This window comes from Cervus canadensis, chromosome 11, assembly GCF_019320065.1.
Source record: "Cervus canadensis isolate Bull #8, Minnesota chromosome 11, ASM1932006v1, whole genome shotgun sequence".
Lineage (NCBI taxonomy): Eukaryota > Metazoa > Chordata > Mammalia > Artiodactyla > Cervidae > Cervus > Cervus canadensis.
In genome coordinates this window covers 19,791,659-19,809,664 of record NC_057396.1, presented here as the reverse complement: position 1 = coordinate 19,809,664, position 18,006 = coordinate 19,791,659, and the positions used below count along the sequence as shown (strand labels likewise).

At 37.7% G+C, this 18,006-nt stretch overlaps 1 protein-coding gene and 1 non-coding gene across 3 annotated transcripts in view; one reads left to right on the top strand and one right to left on the bottom strand.

Annotated features, from left to right (window-relative positions):
- The window catches only part of BCO2 (beta-carotene oxygenase 2), a 72,024-nt gene that overhangs the window by 23,126 nt on the left and 30,892 nt on the right, over positions 1-18,006 (bottom strand). For both annotated transcript variants that reach the window (XM_043482283.1, XM_043482284.1), the window contains exons 3-5: positions 2,094-2,305; positions 1,768-1,883; positions 854-956 (exon numbers count right to left, since the gene is read on the bottom strand). In XM_043482283.1, the coding sequence (XP_043338218.1) occupies positions 854-956; positions 1,768-1,883; positions 2,094-2,305 (431 nt within the window). The remainder of the gene's footprint in view (positions 1-853; positions 957-1,767; positions 1,884-2,093; positions 2,306-18,006) is intronic.
- Positions 13,178-13,249, top strand: TRNAC-GCA. The gene has a single exon. It is a non-coding gene; the product is annotated as a tRNA-Cys (tRNA).

Genomic DNA, 18,006 nt, shown 5'->3' with positions numbered 1-18,006 from the left:
AAGGGGAAATGGGTGGGGAATAAATTAGTAGTATGGGATTAGCAAATGCAAACTGCTGTCTATAAAACAGATAAACAACAAGGTCCTGCTGTATAGTGCAGGGAACTATATTCAATAACTTGCAGTAAACCATAATGGAAAAGAATATGGGAAACTAACACAACATTGTAAATCAACTATACCTCAATTTAAAAAATAAAAATAATTGTACCTTTCTCAGAGATTTGATATAGGATTAAATGAGAAACTATATAGGAAAAAATGGTTAACACCAGCACATACTAGTTACTCTATAAATGTCAGCTATCATTATTAGCCATTAGAACTTTCTGGAACAGACTAACAGCTAGGAAAGCATACAGATGAACAGGAAAGGGATGTGATACAAGTAGCAGCAAATGCAACCAAACTTTAACCTCAACTTACTTTGTAGTGTGTTACTCCCATGGTAAAAATAAATTCCTCTCTATGTAACATACAGTGTACCTTCTCTTTATCTCTTTGCTGTACCATTCTAAATTTCTTATAGTATGGTACCTCATAAAAATTCAAGTTTGAGAAATATATACTGAAAATCCCTACAATGCATGTGAGCCAAAAAGCATAATGAAACATAAAAATGTGAGTCATGATGAAAAGACCAAATAGAAAATCAGCTTCTAAATATATACACAAAAAGACCACAGAACATAACAATAAATGACATATTTTGAGTTCAGAAATGTAATTTCAGAGATTTCTTTCTGAAATTTTCAAATGAGTTTCATATAAGTTAACATCTTAGCCGTAATGGAACTCTGGGAAGACAGTTAACTCCCAATTATTTTTTCAAAGACTCCCACCCCAATGTTACCATGTTTCCCATAGGAGTTCCCCATGTTGTACGTTGTTCCATCTGGATCGTAATGAGGATGTGCAGTTGTTCCATTCACAGCGATAAATTTCCTCCAGTCAACCTGAAATTTTAAGACCATTCAGAGACTTAAATTACATGGCTAGGTCTCTATTTAGATGCATAGACAGTAGGGATGTAGCAAATACTTTTAAAATAAGATACAAAAACTATAGTTTAAGTCCTGATGTCTCACCTTTGTGAAATCAAAATTATTTTTCCTACTGAAGAAAAAGACACTAAGAACAAACAACAAGAAAACCAAACAAAATCCCTCCCACCATCACCACCACCAAGAAATGGACAAAAATGATTATCCAATAAGAAATTTTTTTGCTCAAGATCACAAGAAAGCTCAAAAGAATAAGGATTAAAATTCTGGCCCCAAATTTTATTTTGCTTCAAATTAATGTGTAACATGAAGGCAATATATGTTAGTTGCTCAGTCGTGTGACCCCATGGACTGTAGCCCACCAGATTCCTCTGTCCATGGAATTTTCCAGGCAAGAATACTGGAGTGGGTTGACATTTCCTTCTCCAGGGCAGTATGGGTCTAGATAATCTCCAGTCCAATTCTACCCATAGCTAAGCATAAAATGAAATGACAGAAATAAATCTTTACTATGCTATGCCTCTTTTGCCCTAACCTTCAGACAGCTGGACTAAAGAAGAAATCTAGAATTATCTTTAAGGACAACCAATACCACGGACCATTCTAATGAAGACAGAGGGTACATAATAACCTGAATCAGTGGGTAACTTTGATTTTGTTTAAGAATCCAATTTTTTCTTCTGATAATAACTACTCTAAAAAGTATTTGAGAGTATTTGGAGAGAAATTTTAGGCTCTATTATATTTTTAACCTATATTTTACCTTTTCTGTTTTTTCCAGGGTCTCAATGTCCACTTTATTCATAAAGTTGGTTTCCGTACTAAGGTAGTAATCACCCTTGTACTGCACATAGTTGACACTGGTGTTGTCAGTAATTGCTGAAACCAAATCCCAAAGTTATTTAAACACCGCAACTTACTATAGCAGATCCTAAGCACACAATCAAGGGAGAAAGCAGTTGAAACATCCTCTCATATCAAAATAAATAAACATCAAGATCCATATTTATAAAGATTGACATATGTCATAATAATTTAAAGAATCATCACTGTTACCTGAAAATTCTGGGCATAATAAAGGGTGCTTACCAGGCTTTTCAAATTTTGACATGAAACGTTCAAAAACATTCTTGCATGGGTCAGGGAGAGCCAATGTGCCAAATTCTGAGATCACAATTCGATCATGAGCACTGTTGGCTTTATATGTATCACTCTGTAGAAATTTGCTCCTATATGTCACTGTGCCCTTCTCCATCTTGAACTGGTGAAGTAAAGCCATTCCATCAAACCAGTGATTGTACCTTGGTAGGAGCAAAAATAGAAAAATAAGTATTAGGAAGAAAAACATGGGGTCAAAAGGAGAGATTTCAAATACAGAGATAAGGGAATGGGATGGGTTCCTAGCACAACCTGATTAGTCAAAGAACTTGAAATTAAGGGATGACAGATTTTGAGTATATACTGGAGTACAACAATGAAAGACCAACTTATGTTCTCTTGATCCTAACCCCTTATCAAAACCTCATACATCAGAGGGCTAAAGGAAGACCCTAAGCTGCTGACTTCTAAGATAATTGTATCTTTACCCTATAGCCAAGATAATAGCATATGGAATGCTTGATATTTCTCAAATTAAAATGGATTCCAAAATTTTTAGACATAGTTACCTTCATATATTTTATGTATTACATTTTCTGTTTATTTAAATTTTTGTCAAATTTATCAAAACTATGCTAAAGTAAGCAAATAAGATGACTGTCCTTAATGGATAATCATTTTTGTCCATATTATCACACTACAAATTATGTATCTAAATGATGGAACATTAAAACACTGTAAGGAAAATTTTTCCCTTTATTTTTTGAAGGGTTTATCATTAGTCTTTTCTCTCATATGCTTGACAGATTGAATGTTTAATGTCTTCAGCATGGAAAAGAAAGCAAAAATGCTTGGTCTTATCTTAAAGGCTTGTCTTAAAAGGTTACTTACTGTCTTAAAGCAGGGATGCAAGTAGATATGTGTATACCCATCTTATAGCAGCATTATTTACAATAACGAAAAGGTAGAAACAACCTAAGCATCCATCAGCTGAAGAATGGGATAAACAAAATTTAACATATAGTGGAATATTATTCAGCCTTCAAAAGGAGAGAAATTCTGTCACATGCTATAACATGGTGAAATAAGCCAGTCACAAAAAGACAAATACTATACAATAGCACTCACATGAGGTATCTAAAGTAATCAAACTCATAGAAACATGAAGTAGAATGGTGGTTATCAGGGGCTCAGCAGAGGGAGAAATAGGGATCTATTGTTTAATGAGTATAGAGTTTCAGTTTTTCAAGATGAAAAAGTTCTGAAGATCTATTTCACAAGACTAACCTGTATATTTAAATATGGCTGAAATGGTAAATTTTATTTTTCATCACAATTGTGTTAAACTGCGAGAAATAAGAAAGTTTTTATAAAAGACCTTCTTTACATATTGATTTAAGATGCCATCTTTATCATAAACTAAATTTCTGTAAGTTCTTGGGTCCACTTCTGGGTTTTCTATTCTATATAACTTGCCTATTTGTCCATTAATACATTGATATCATAACATTTTAATTATATTTTCATATTTAATTAAAATAATATAAAATTATATTTTAACATCTGATAAGGCTAGTCTCCAGTCCATGGGGTTGCAAAGTGTCAGACATGACTGAGCAACAAGACAACAACAACAAGGCTAGTTTCCACCGCTCAGACAATTTTCTTTTTCAGTGTTTTCTTGACTACTCTTGTGTATTTATCTTTCCACATGATCTTTAGTATTCATTCATCTAATTTCCTTTAAAAACTACAATTTTTATTAAGGTTGTATTAAACTTAAAAATTGACTCAGGGAGAACTGACATCTTTGTGATATTGAATCATCCATCCTACTCAAAGAACAGAGGATCCAAGAGAACAAGATGGTGGAGGAGTAGGTGGACACGGAGTATATCTCTCTCCATGGAACATCAGGAATACACCTTCAGACACAGAAGTGCATGCAGAACACCAGCGGAGAGCAGAGAGGAGTACCTGACCAGAGGTAAAGAATATATAGAACCACACAGAACTCAGCAGGACAAGGAACAAGGGGGAAAACAGGAGTGTTTTCTGCCCTCGGTGGGTGGGGGAGCTGAAGCAGGGGTCCAATCCCCACATCAGGGTGATTGTCTGAGTCAGAGGAGAAACATTTAAGGCTGAGAGTGAAACAGCTGACCTGTGGCAGCCTAAATGGAATGAGAATCAGACAGTCCTTGCTGCAGCCATCCCCAGGACAGGGATGCAGGTCCCCTGGAAGGTGCAGTGGCTGGGAGCTGGAATTTGGGGACTGTGGAGCAATCCCAGGGCAAGGGCTGCTGCTGATTGCAGAGAAGCGCATTGAGGGGATGTGAGGAAGGAGGTTGTGGTGGGAAAGGGCTGTGGAGGAAAGCCAGGAAGCCATGGAAGCAAGGCGATACTGCTAAGTCAGGCGTAGGGGGTGGAGCCATCACCATAGCCTCTCTCCCCCCACACACCAGCATTGGCAGCTGAACAATAGAGAGGCTGGCCCATCAAACATCTGAGGGACTGAACTACAGAGCAGGACTCCACCCAGGATGCTCCTTTAAGTGACGGATGTGCAGATCTACAGAGTAAGACCCCAGCCAGGGCACCCCTTTAAGTGCCTGACATGCTGATCTACAGAGTAGGACCCCAGCCAGCGCTCCCCTATAAGTGCCTGACGTGCTGATCTACAGAGTAGGACCCCCCAGAAGGGCCCTTCTATGTGCCTGACACGCTGAACAGCAGAGAAGGACCCCAGGCAAGGGAGCCCTCTAAGTGCCTGAACGGGCGGAGCTATGGAGAAAGACTGGCCAAAGAGGCCTTCAATCGCCAGCTACAAGAGGCTGGAATAAAGACTCTGAGAGGACCATAACTGCTGTGGCAGAGGCAGCCTGTCCCTGCATACTTGGCGCTGCCAGGGTCCCCACAAGCCAAGCAGCTGCGCCACCTTCACACTCAACTCTCACTGGGGCAGAGCTGCCACAGGCAAAACATGTCCTGTGTCTATGGGCACAGGGTCACTTTGGTAGTGTCTGACTCTTTGCAACCCTGCAGACTGTGGCCTGCCAGGCTTCTCTGTCAGGGATGGAGTTTCTCCCGGCAAGAATACTGGAGCATATTGGCCAACACTGGTTGCCACACCCTTCTAGAGCACTATATTTCTGCTGCTGTAGCTGCCAACTCCCCTGAGTACCTGGTGCTGCCAGAATCCCTGGGACCCAAGCAGCTGCACCACCTCCACACCTGGCCCTCACCCAAGTCCTCCAGGACAGCCTCAGGAGCAAACCCCAGTGGATGACCCACATGCAGAGGTGGAAATAAAATCACAATTGAAACCAGGGGCAGTGTGGCTAAGGAAGAAGACCCAAAACCTTCCCACCAGCTGTACACACTGCAGATTAAATCCACACAACCAACTAACCAGACTCTGTGTCTATGGAATATAAAAAAGGTCATTGAGAGCTCCCACAAAAGAAAACGCACTAGTTCTGATAGCTGTGGACATTGGAGGCAAGAACGCACAGGAGTAGGACAAGATTAGGATCTGAGCTGCCCCCACAGCAGGTCCAGAGATCAGCACCGTGTTGGGGGGCATCCTAGGGAGGTGAGATGGACTGTGACTCCCAGCGAGGGAAAGGACAGCAGTGACTCAAGAAAAACATTATTATTCTTAAGTTTTGATTTGTTCTGTAGATTCTTTTGGATTTTTTCTTTTTTGTCTTTTTTTCCCCCTATGTTGTAGTTGTCAATTTTATTGGCACTATGAAATCTAATTAAGCTTTTGAGATTTTTATTTCCCCCCTCAGTCACATTTTTTATTGTTATAAACCACTGCCTCTATGTTGGGCTTCTGCAGTTCTGTGGCGTTTCCCTTTTTTTCCTCTTTAATTTTAATTTTTTTAAACCTATTATTTTTTTTTTACATTTATTCCTTTGTTTGCTTTTCCTACTATTCTTTTCCCCATGCAGTTAATCCTTAATGTATATAAATCTTCTTTATCTACTTCTATTTAACTTTGCATATCTATTCTTTCTTTCTTTTCTTTCTTTCCTTTCCTCTCAACATATTTGCTAGTATTTTTTCATTGCTTTATTCCCCAATTGGTGCCTTCTTTAGTTTTGCTTTCCAGTTTGTGCTTCGGTTAGTTTTGTTCTGGTAGATGTAATTTTTGGTTTCCTTTGTTCACTGAGTCAATCCACTGTACTTTACTTTTGTAGGACTGCTTGATTTTGCTTATGGGTGTATATGAATATGTGTATATTCAGTCACACTTTTTATTGTTGTTATAAACCTCTGGCTCTATGTTGGGCTTTTGCAGTTCTGTGGAGTTTTCCATTTTTTTTCCTTTTTTCTTTCTTCTTCTGTTTTTTTTTCCTTTCTCTTTTTTATAATTTTATTTTTAAATATATTTTTATTTTAAATATAAATATAATATACAATTATAATATAATATATAATATAATATATTTTGATTTTATAATTTTAATTTTTAAACCTATTATATTTAAATATAAAATGTAATATAATATAAATATAATATGTTTTAATTTTAAAATATAATTTTAATTTTATGATTTTAACTTTTTTAAACCTGTTATATTTTTTGTACATTTATTCCTTTGTTTGCCTTTCCTACTGTTCTTTTCCCCTTGAAGTTAAACTTTAACATATATAAGTCTTCATCTACCTCTATTTAACTTTGCATATCTATTCTTTCTTTCTTCCCTTTCCTCTCAACATGTTTCTTAGTTTAGTTTTCATTGCTTTATTCCCCACTTGGCATCTTGCTTTAGTTTTGTTTTCAGTTTGCACTTTAGTTAGTTTTGTTCTTAAATGGTAAATAAAATTTTTTATTTCCTTTGTTTGCCAGGTCAATCTACTATACTTTATTTTTCTTGGACTGTTTTGACTTTGCTCATAGGTGTATATGTATATGTGTATACTGCATTATTTAATTATTATTTGCCTGGTTTTGTAACTGCCATTTGTCTGGGGTTCATCTTTGGCTTCTCATTTTTGGATATTTGTTTTACTCTCACTTAATGCCATAAAAAACCACTTGTGGAATCTTCGTTCCTGACAAGAGACTAAGCCCTGAGCCTTTGGAGTGGGAGCACTAACTCCAAAGCCCTAGACTACCAGAGAACTAACCCTAGGGAGTGTCAAATAGTGAGAAATCATATGAAGGAAACCAAGTGAATACAAGACCGGGCATCACACAACCCCCAGTAGCACCCTGTGCAGGATGCCTCATATAAACAACTAACAAAACAAATATAGACCCAATCATCAGCAGACAGGATTACCACCTCACTCAGCCTTGCCCATCAGAGGAAAAACAAACAAACAAACAAAAACTCAGCACAAATCTCACCCCACAGGAAGCTTACAGAAACCACTGGACCAACCTTAGGAGGGCAGAAACCAAAAGGAAGAAAGAATTCAACCTTGAATCCTGGGGAAAGGAGATCTCAAACACAATAAGTTAAAAAAATAATAATGAAGAGGCAGAGAAATACTACACAAATGAAGGGACAAACTAGAAACACAAAAGTCCAAATAAATGAAGAGGAAACAGGCAAACTACCTGAAAAAGAATGCAGAATAATGATAGTAAAGATGACCAAAATCCTTGAAAACAAAATGGAGAAAATCTAAGAATCAACAAAGACCCAGAAGAATTAAAGAATAAACATACAGAGACAAACAACACAATTACTGAAATTAAAAATACTCTGGAAAGAATCAATAGCAGAACATTTGAAGCAAAAGAATGAATCAGTGAGCTGGAAGATAAAGTGGTGGAAATAACTTCTGAAGAGCAGAATAAAGTAGAAGGAATGAAAAGAACTGAGGATAGTCTCAGAGACCTCTGGGACAATATCAAATGCACCAACATTTGAATTATAGGGGTCCCAGAAGAAGAAGAAGAGAAAAAGAAAGGGTATGAGAAAATTTTTGAAGAGATTATAGTTGAAAATTTCCCCAACATGGAAAGGGAAATAGTCAGTCAAGTCCAAGAGGCACAAAGAGTCCCATATAGGATAAACCCAAGGAGAAACACACCAAGACACACACTAATCAAACTACCAAAGACTAAACACAAAGAACAAATATTAAAAGCAGCAAGGGAGAAGTAAATACAGGGAAACCCCATACACTTAACACCTGATGTTTCAGCAGAAGCTCTGCAGGCCAGAAGGGAGTGGCAGGATATATTTAAAGTAGTGAAAGGGAAAAATCTACAACCAAGATTACTGTAGCCGGCAAGGATCTCATTTAAAATTGATGGAGAAATAAAAAGCTTCTCAGACAAGCAAAAGTTAAGAGAATTCAGTACCACCAAACCAGCTTTACAACAAATGTTACAGGGACTTACACAGTGAAAAAATACAAGAAAAAAATCTACAAAATCAACCCCAAACAATTAAGAAAATGGCAATAGGAACATATATATCAATAATTACCTTAAATGTAAACAGATTAAATGCTCCAACCAAAAGACACAGACTGGCTGAATGGATACAAAAACAAGACCCATATATATGCTGTCTACAAGAAACCCACCTCAGACCTCAAGACACATATGGACAGAAAGTGAGAGGATGGAAAAATATTCCATGCAAACGGGAAACAAAAGAAAGCTGGAGTAGCAATCCTCATATCAGACAAAATAGACCTTAAAATAAAGAAGATTACAAGAGATAAGGAAGAACACTACATAATGATCAAGGGATCAATCCAAGAAGAAGACATAACAATTGTAAATATCTATGCACCCAACATAGGAGCACCTCAGTACATAAGACAAACATTAACAGACATAAAAGGAGAAATTCACAGTAACACAGTAATAGTAGGAGACTCTAACACCCCACTCACACCAACGGACAGATAATCAAAACAGAAAATTAATAAGGAAATACAAGCCCTAAATGATATATTAGATGAGATGGATCTCATTGATATCTTCAGGACATTCTCCTTCCAAATGCAGAAGAATATATCTTCTTCTAAAGGCACATGGAACATTATCCAGGATACACCACATCTTGGGTCACATATCAAACCTCAGTAAATTTAAGAAAATTGAAATCATATCTAGCACATCTTCTTCGACCACAATGTTATAAGACTAGATATCAACTACAAGAAAAAAAACTAAGAAACACAAACACGTGGAGATTAAACAACACATTTCTAAACAACCAACAGGTTACTGAAGAAATCAAAAGGGAAATTGAAAACTTTCTAGAAACAAATGACAATGAAAACACTCAATGACAACTCAAAATCTATGGTATGCAGCAAAAGGAGTTCTAAGAGGGAAGTTTATAGCAACATGATCCTACCTCAAGAAACAAGAAAAACATTGAAACTTTACAAGAAAAACATCTAAACTTTGTTTAGAAAAAACAACCAAACTTTACACCTAAAACAACTGGAAAAAGAAGAATAAAAAGACCCAAAATTAGTAGAAGGAAAGAAATCACAAAGATCAGAGCAGAAATAAGTGAAAAAGAAATGAAAAAAATGAAAAAATGAAAAAAAAAGTAAACAGAAAAAGAGACACAGAAATACAGAACAGACTTTTGAACTCTGTGGGAGAAGGTGAGGGTGGGATGTTTTGAAAGAACAGCATGTATATTATCTATGGTGAAACAGATCACCAGCCCAGGTGGGATGCATGAGACAAGTGCTCGGGCCTGGTGCACTGGGAAGACCCAGAGGAATCGGGTGGAGAGGGAGGTGGGAGGGGGGATCGGGATGGGGAATACGTGTAAATCTATGGCTGATTCATATCAATGTATGACAAAACCACTGAAATGTTGTGAAGTAATTAGCCTCCAACTAATAAAAAAAAAAAAAAAAGAATAAATCACATTTGGGGCATTTCTGCAAAAAAAAAAAAAAAAAGAAATGAAAGAAAACAACAGTAAAAATTAACAAAACTAAAAGCTGGTTCTTTGAGAAGATAAACAAAATTGACGAACCTTTAGCCAGACTCATCAAGAGAAAAAGAGAGAAGAATCATATCAACAAAATTAGAAATGAAAAAGGAGAGGTTACAACAGACAATGTAGAAATACAAAGGATTATAAGAGACTATTATGAACAACTATATGGCATAAAATGGATAACTTGGAAGAAATGGACAGATTCTCAGAAACGTCCAATCTTCCAGGACTGAACCAGGAAGAAACAGAAATTATAAACAACCCAATTACAAGCACTGAAATTGAAGCTGTGATCTAAAATCTCCCCAAAAACAAAAGCCTAGTCTTCACAGGAGAATTCTATCAAACATTTAGAGAAGAGCTAATGCCTATCCTTCTAAAACTCTTTCAAAAAATTTCAGAGGAAGGAACACTTCCAAACTCATTCTACGAGGCCACCATCATCGTGATACCAAAACCAGACAAAGACAACACAAAAAAAGAAACTACAGGCCAACATCACTAATGAAGATAGATGCAAAAATCCTCAACAAAATTTTAGCAAACAGAATTCAGCAACACATCAAAAAGCTCACCATGATCAAGTTGGGTTTATTCCAGGAATGCAAGGATTCTTCCATATATGCAAAACAATCAATGTGATACACCATATTAACAAATTGAAAGATAAAAACCATATGATCATCTCAATAGATGCAGAAAAAAGCTTTTGACAAAATTCAGCACCCATTTATGATTAAAACGCTTCAAAAAATGGGCATGGAAGGAACCTACCTCAACATAGTAAAGGCCATATATGATAAGCCTACATTATTTTTAAACCTACAGCAAACATTATTCTCAATGGTAGAAAAACTGAAAGCCTTCCCCCTAAGATCAGGAACAAGACAAGGATGTCCACTTTCACCACTGTTATTCAGCATAGTTCTGGAAGTCCTAGCTACAGCAATCAGAGAAGAAAAAGAAATAAAAGGAATCCAGATCAGAAAAGAACAAGTAAAGCTCTCACTGTTTGCAGATCACATGATACTGTACATAGAAAATCCTAAAAATATTATCAAAAAGTTACTAGAGCCAATCAGTGAATTTAGCAAAGTTGCAGGATACAAAATCAACACACAGAAATCACTTGAATTTCTATATACTAACAATGAAAAATCAGAAGGAGAAATTAAGGAATCAATCCCATTCACCACTGTAACAAAAAGAATTAAATATCTAGGAATAAACTTACCAAAGTAAACAAAAGGAAGAATCAATATTGTGAAAATGACTATTACCAAATGCAATCTACAGATTCAATGCAATCCCTATCAAATTACCGATGGCATTTTTCACAGAACTAGAACAAAAAATTGCACAATTCATATGGAAACACAGAATATCCCAAATAGCCAAAGCACTCTTGAGAAAGAAGAATGGAGCTGGAAGAATCAACTTTCCTGACTTCAGATTATACTGCAAAGCTACAGTCATCAAGACAGTATGGTACTGGCACAAAAACAGAAATATAGGCCAATGGAACAAGATAGAAAGCCCAGAAATAAACCCATGCACCTATGGGTTCCTTATTTTTGACAAAGGAGACAAGAATATACAATGGGGCAAAGACAGCCTCTTCAATAAATGGTGCTGGGGAAACAGGACAGCTACATGTAAAAGAATGAAATTAGAATACTTCCTAACACCATACACAAAGATAAACTCAAAATTGATTAAAGACCTAAATGTAAGACCAGAAACTATAAAACTCTTAGAGGAAAACATAGGCAGAACACTCGATGACATAAATCAAAGAAAGATCCTCTATGACCCACCTCCTACAGTAATGGAAATAAAAACAAAAGTAAACAAGTGGGACCTGATTAAACTTAAAAGCTTTTACATAGCAAAGGAAACTATAAGCAAGGTGAAAAGACAATCCTCAGAATGGGAGAATATAATAGCAAGTGAAACAACTGACAAAGGATTAATTTCCAAAATATACAAGCAACTCACATAACTCAAAGTCAGAAAAACAAACAACCCAATCAAAAAGTGGGAAAAAGACCTAAACAGACATTTCTCCAAAGAAGACATACATATGGCTAACAAACACCTGAAAGGGTACCCAACATCGCTCATTATTAGAGAAATGCAAATCAAAACTACAATGCAACATCACCTCATACCAGTCAGAATGGCCATGATCAGAAAGTCTACAAACAATAAATGCTGGAAAGGGTGTGGAGAAAAGGGAACACTCTGGCACTGTTGGTGGGAGTGTAAATTGATGCAGCCACTATGGATGTTGGTATGGAGAGAGAGTCCTTAAAAAACTAGGAATAAAACCACCATATGATCCAGCAATCCCACTCCTAGGCATATACCCTGAAGAAACCAAAATTGAAAACGACACATGTATTCCAGTTTTCATTGCAGCACTATTTACAATAGCTAGAACATGGAAGCAACCTGATGTCCATCGACAGATGAATGGATAAAGAAGTTGTGGTACATATACACAATGGAATATTACTCAGCCATAAAAAGGAATGCATTTGAGTCAGTTCTGATGAGGTGGATGAACCTAGTACCTATATACAGAGTGAAGTGAGTCAGAAAGAGAAACATAAATATCATATTCTAACACATATATACAGAATCTAGAAAAATGGTACTGAAGAATTTCTTTGCAGGGCAGCAACGGAGAAACAGACATAGAGAATAGACTTATGGATACAGCGAGAGTGGAGAAGAGGGTGAAATGTGTGGAAAGAGTAACATGGAAACTTACATTACCATGTGTAAAATAGATAGCCAACGGGAATTTGCTGTATGGCTCAGGAAACTCTGAGCCATACAGCAAACAAGGGCTCTGTATCAATCTAGAGGGGTGGGATGGGGCAAAGGATGGGAGGGAGTTTCAAAAGGGAGTGGATATATGTTTACCTATGGCTGATTCATATTGAGGTTTGACAGAAAATGACAAAACACTGTAAAGCAATTATCCTTCAATAAATAAATAAATTTAAAAAAAAAAAAAAAAACACTTGTAGTGCCTCCCAATTAGTAGTACTGGCTTTAGTACTAAGATGAAAATATATCAATTTATGTGTGTGTGTGTATATATGTATATACATGGGGCGTCCCTGGTGGCTCAGAGGTTAAAGCGTCTGCCTGCAATGCAGGAGACCCGGGTTCGATCCCTGGGTTGGGAAGATCCCCTGGAGAAGGAAATGGCAACCCACTCCAGTATTCTTGCCTGGAGAATCCTATGGATGGAGGAGCCTGGTAGGCTATACAGTCCACGGGGTCGCAAACAGTAGGACATGACTGAGCAACTTCACTTCACTTCATGTATATACATATCTGTATATAATATATGTGTGTGTGGCTTCCCAGGTTGCACAGTGGTAAAGAATCTGCCTGCCAATGCAGGAGATGTGGGTTCAATCCCTGGGTAAAGAAGATCCTCTGGAGTAGGAAATGGCACCTTACTCCAATAGTCTTGCCTATAGAATCCCACAGACAGAAGAGCCTGGCGGGCTACAGTCCTCGGGGTCACAAAGAGTCAGATATGACTGAGCATGCATACACATGATTATTTTTCCACCAACCTATTAATATGGTGAATGACAAGATAGATTTCCAAATTATGAACCTCTCATGCATTCTTGGAATTAATCCTACCTGATGATAGTGAATTATGCTTTTAATGTAGTGTTGGATTCTGTTTCCTAAGAAAATACTTATTAGCATTCTAGTAGTACTATATATTTTGTACTTTTTCATGGATATTCATAAATAATAGGAATAATTGTTTTCTTTTTTGTACAAACTTTGTCATGTGTTGATACCAATATTAGACTTGCTTCATAAAAAGAATTGGGAAACTTCCCTCCATTTTCAAGCCTCTAAATTAATCTTACATCTGCTGTAAGTAAGATGGCAGAGTAGAGGGATGTACACTCATCTTCTCCTGTGAAAACACCAAAATCACAACTAGCTGCTGAACAACCATCGACAGGAGAATGTTGGATCTCAACAAAAAAAGATACCCCACATCCAAGGGCAAAGGAGAAGCCCCAATAAAACAGTAGGAGAGGCACAATCACGTTTAAAATGAAATCTCAGATCTGCCAGAGAAAATCAGAGAGGAAAAACAAAACCTTGTGCACACCAGGATAAAGGGAAAGGGGCAGTGATCCCCGCAAGAGACTGAGCCAGACCTGCCTTTGAGGGTTTGAGAGTCTCCTGTGAAGGCCCTGGTCAGCAGTGACGTGCCACGGGGACAGTGGCTCTGGCTGCAGCAGACCTGGGAGGTGTGGCATGTGGCATAAGTCCTCTTGGAGGAGGTCGCCATTAGCCCCACCATAGAGCCACTGAGCAGATGACACACAAACTGGAGAATAGTTATACCAAAGAAGTTCTCGCACTGTAGCAAGTTCTAGGGCCCAAAACAGAGTTCCCAACCTGGGGAGTCAGCAAAAGGACTTAAAAACAACAGCATGATCTCTGTTCTTTTCCAAGGCAAACCAATCAATAGCACAGTAATCCAAGTCTATGCCCCAACCACTAATGCTGAAGAAGCTGAAGTTGAACGGTTCTATGAGGACCTACAAGACCTTCTAGAACTTATACAAAAAAAAAAAAAAAAAGATGTCCTTTCCATCACAGGGGACTGGAATGCAAAAGTAAGAAGTCAAGAGATACCTGGAGTGACAGGCAAATTTGGCCTTGGAGTACAAACTGAAGCAGGGCAAAACTAACAGACTTTGCCAAGAGAATGCACTGGTCATTGGAAACTCTCTCTCCAGCAACACAAGAGACGACTCTACATAAGGACATCACCAGATTGTCAATACCGAAAGCAGACTGACTATATTCTTTGCAGTTGAACATGAAGAAGCTCTATACAGTCAGCAAAAACAAGATTGGTAGCTGACAATGGCTCAGATCATTAACTCCTTATTGTAAAATTCAGACTTAAATTGAAGAAAGTAGAGAAAACGACTAGGTCATTCAGATATGACCTAAATCAAATCCCTTATGATTATACAGTGGAAGTGACAAATAGATTCAAGGGATTAGATTTGATAGACAGTACCTGAAGAACTAGGGACACAGGTTCGTAACATTGTACAGGAGGTGGTGATCAAAACCATTTCACACGCTAGCAAAGGAATGCTCAAAATTCTCCAACAGTACATTAACTGAGAACTTCCAGATGTTGAAGCTGGATTTAGCAAAGGCAGAGGAAACAGAGATCAAATTGCCAACAACTGTTGGATCACAGAAAAAGCAAGAGAATTCAAGAAAAACATCTACTTCTGCTTCACTGACTATTCTAAACCCTTTGACTGTGTGGACCACAACAAACTGAAAAATTCTTGAAGAGATGGGAATACCAGACCATCCTATCTGTCTCCTGGGAAACCTGTGTAGCCCAAGAAGCAAAAGTTAGAAACAGACATGGAACAACAGACTGGTTCAAAACTGGGAAAGGAGTGCTTCAAGGCTATATATTGTCACCATGATTATTTAACTTCTATGCAGAATACATCATGCAAAATGCCAGGCTGGATAAAGCACAAGCTGGAATCAAGATTGCCAGGAAAAATATCAATAACCTCAGACATGCAGATGACACCACCCTTATGACAGAAAGCAAAGAGGAACTAAGCCTCTTGATGAAGGTGAACGAGGAGAATGAAAAACTAGCTTAAAACTCAGCATTCAAAAAACTAGGATTATGGCATCTGGTCCCATCCCTTCATGTTAAATAGATGGGGAAACAATGGAAACAGTGAGAGACTTTATTGTCTTGGGCTCCAAAATCACTGCAAATGGTGACTGCAGCCATGAAATTAAAAGGCACTTGCTCCTTGGAAGAAAAGCTATGACAAACCTAGACAGCATAATAAAAAGCAGAGATATTACTTCACCAACAAGGTCTGTATAATCAAAGCTATGATTTTCCCAGTAGTCATGTATGGATATGAGAGTTGGTCATAAAGAAAGCTGAGCGACGAAGAATTGATGCATTTGAATTGTGGTGTTGGAGAAAGCTCTTGGGAGTCCCATGGACTGCAAGGAGATCAAACCAGTCAATCTTAAAGGAAATCAATCCTGAATATTAATTGGAAGGATTGATGCTGAAGCTGAAACTCCAATAATTCGGCCTTCTTATGCAAAGAGCTGACTCATTAGAAAAGACCCTGATGCTGGAAAAGATTGAAGGCAGGAGAAGAAGGTGATGACAGAAGATGAGATGGTTGGATTGCATCACTGACTCAATGGACATGAGTTTGAGTATGGGTGATGGGTGATGGGTGAAGGACAGGGAGGCCTGGCATGCTGAAGTCCATGGGGTTGCAAAGAGTTGGACATGACTGAGCAACTGAACAAAAATAATCTATAAAGCACTGGAACTATCTGATATTCAAAAGTCTGGTAGAATTTCTCTGTGAAATAATTGAGGTTTAGTGCTTTTTTAAGGAGGCAGTTATTCAATAAGTTTCTTGTTTACTTCTACAAAACTGGTGTCTTTAAACTTTCTACTCTGTCAATTTTGTTAATCTGTATTTCCCCCAGGAAATTATTCATTTCCTTGAGGTTTCCAAGAGTATTTGCATAGAGGCCCACAAAGTCTTTTATAATTTTTTATCTATTCAATGACTTCTTTTTAATTGTCATTTCTTTCTTTTTTTTTTTTGCCTGCAACATACAACTTGTGGGATCTTAGTTCCCTGACCAGGGATCACACTGGTGCCTCCTGCAGTGGAAGCACGGAGTCTAACCACTGGACTGCCAGAGAATTCCTTCATTGTCATTTCTTATTTTGTGCATTTGGGCTTTCGCCCTTTTATCCTTGATATCAGCTAGCAGTTTCTCACCATATTTTGGTAATTTTTTTCAAAAAACATTAAAAACAAAATAGTTTTATTGTTATTCCAGTCTAAATCCCAATAAAATCATGATACATAGAGCCAAACCTATACTCTGGGTGTAAACTCAGACACTCAGCTTCCTCATTTATTCATATTTTTTTCTTTCCTTCTTATTTTTCTTTGTTACCATCTCATGTTGACTCATACTGAGCTGTCGAGCAAACCCCTAATTTTTGGCACGTTCTCCTATTAAGCCAATCTCTTCCATGCTCATTCTTGTAATAACTGACTTTCTTGACCCAAATTACTTTTAGATAATTAACTTGTTAGATTCCTTCTCACAAGATCCTTCTTGACTCTATCATTCTAAGTATTTATTTAGTCAAATCAACCAACATTTCTTGAGTCTCTGCTATCTGAGAGGCATTGTTCAAGCCCAGAAATTATAGGTGTATAAATAACTATCATGATGTGTGTGTGTGTTTTCAGTCACATCTGATTCTTTGCAACTCCATGGGCTGTAGCCCTCCAGGCTCTTCTGTTCTTGGGATTTCCCAGGCAAGAATACTGGAGTAGGTTGCCATTTCTTACTTCAGGGGATCTTCCCAACCCAGGGATAGACCCACATCTTGTGAGTCTCCTGGATTGGCAGTCAGATTCTTCACCACTAACACCACCTGGGAAGTACACAATGATTACTGCACTAATGGAAAAGTGTTGGTTTCTTGTTTTTTTGTTTTTTTTTAAACTGTCTATGCACAGGAGGAACAACAGATTGGAAGGATGTGGACATCAGGGAAAAGTCAAGAGGGAAGAACATGATTCTTTAAGGATGTTTGCCAGGTGGAGAAGAGTAAAAAGGCATCTTAGGATTAGGTGATTAGAAGGGAAAAAAAAAAAAGGAAGAACCTGAAGGTATATGGTATCTTGAAGAAGCAGCCAGTTAACAAATTAGTATTAGCCATTAGTGGCAGGCAATCATGCCAGAGAAATAGGTCAGCTTCAACAGGAAAGCGTGGAGTTTAGGAACAGGAAAGTGAAAGAGTGAAACCTGTGTCTTAGAAAGGTCACTCTGAACACACTAG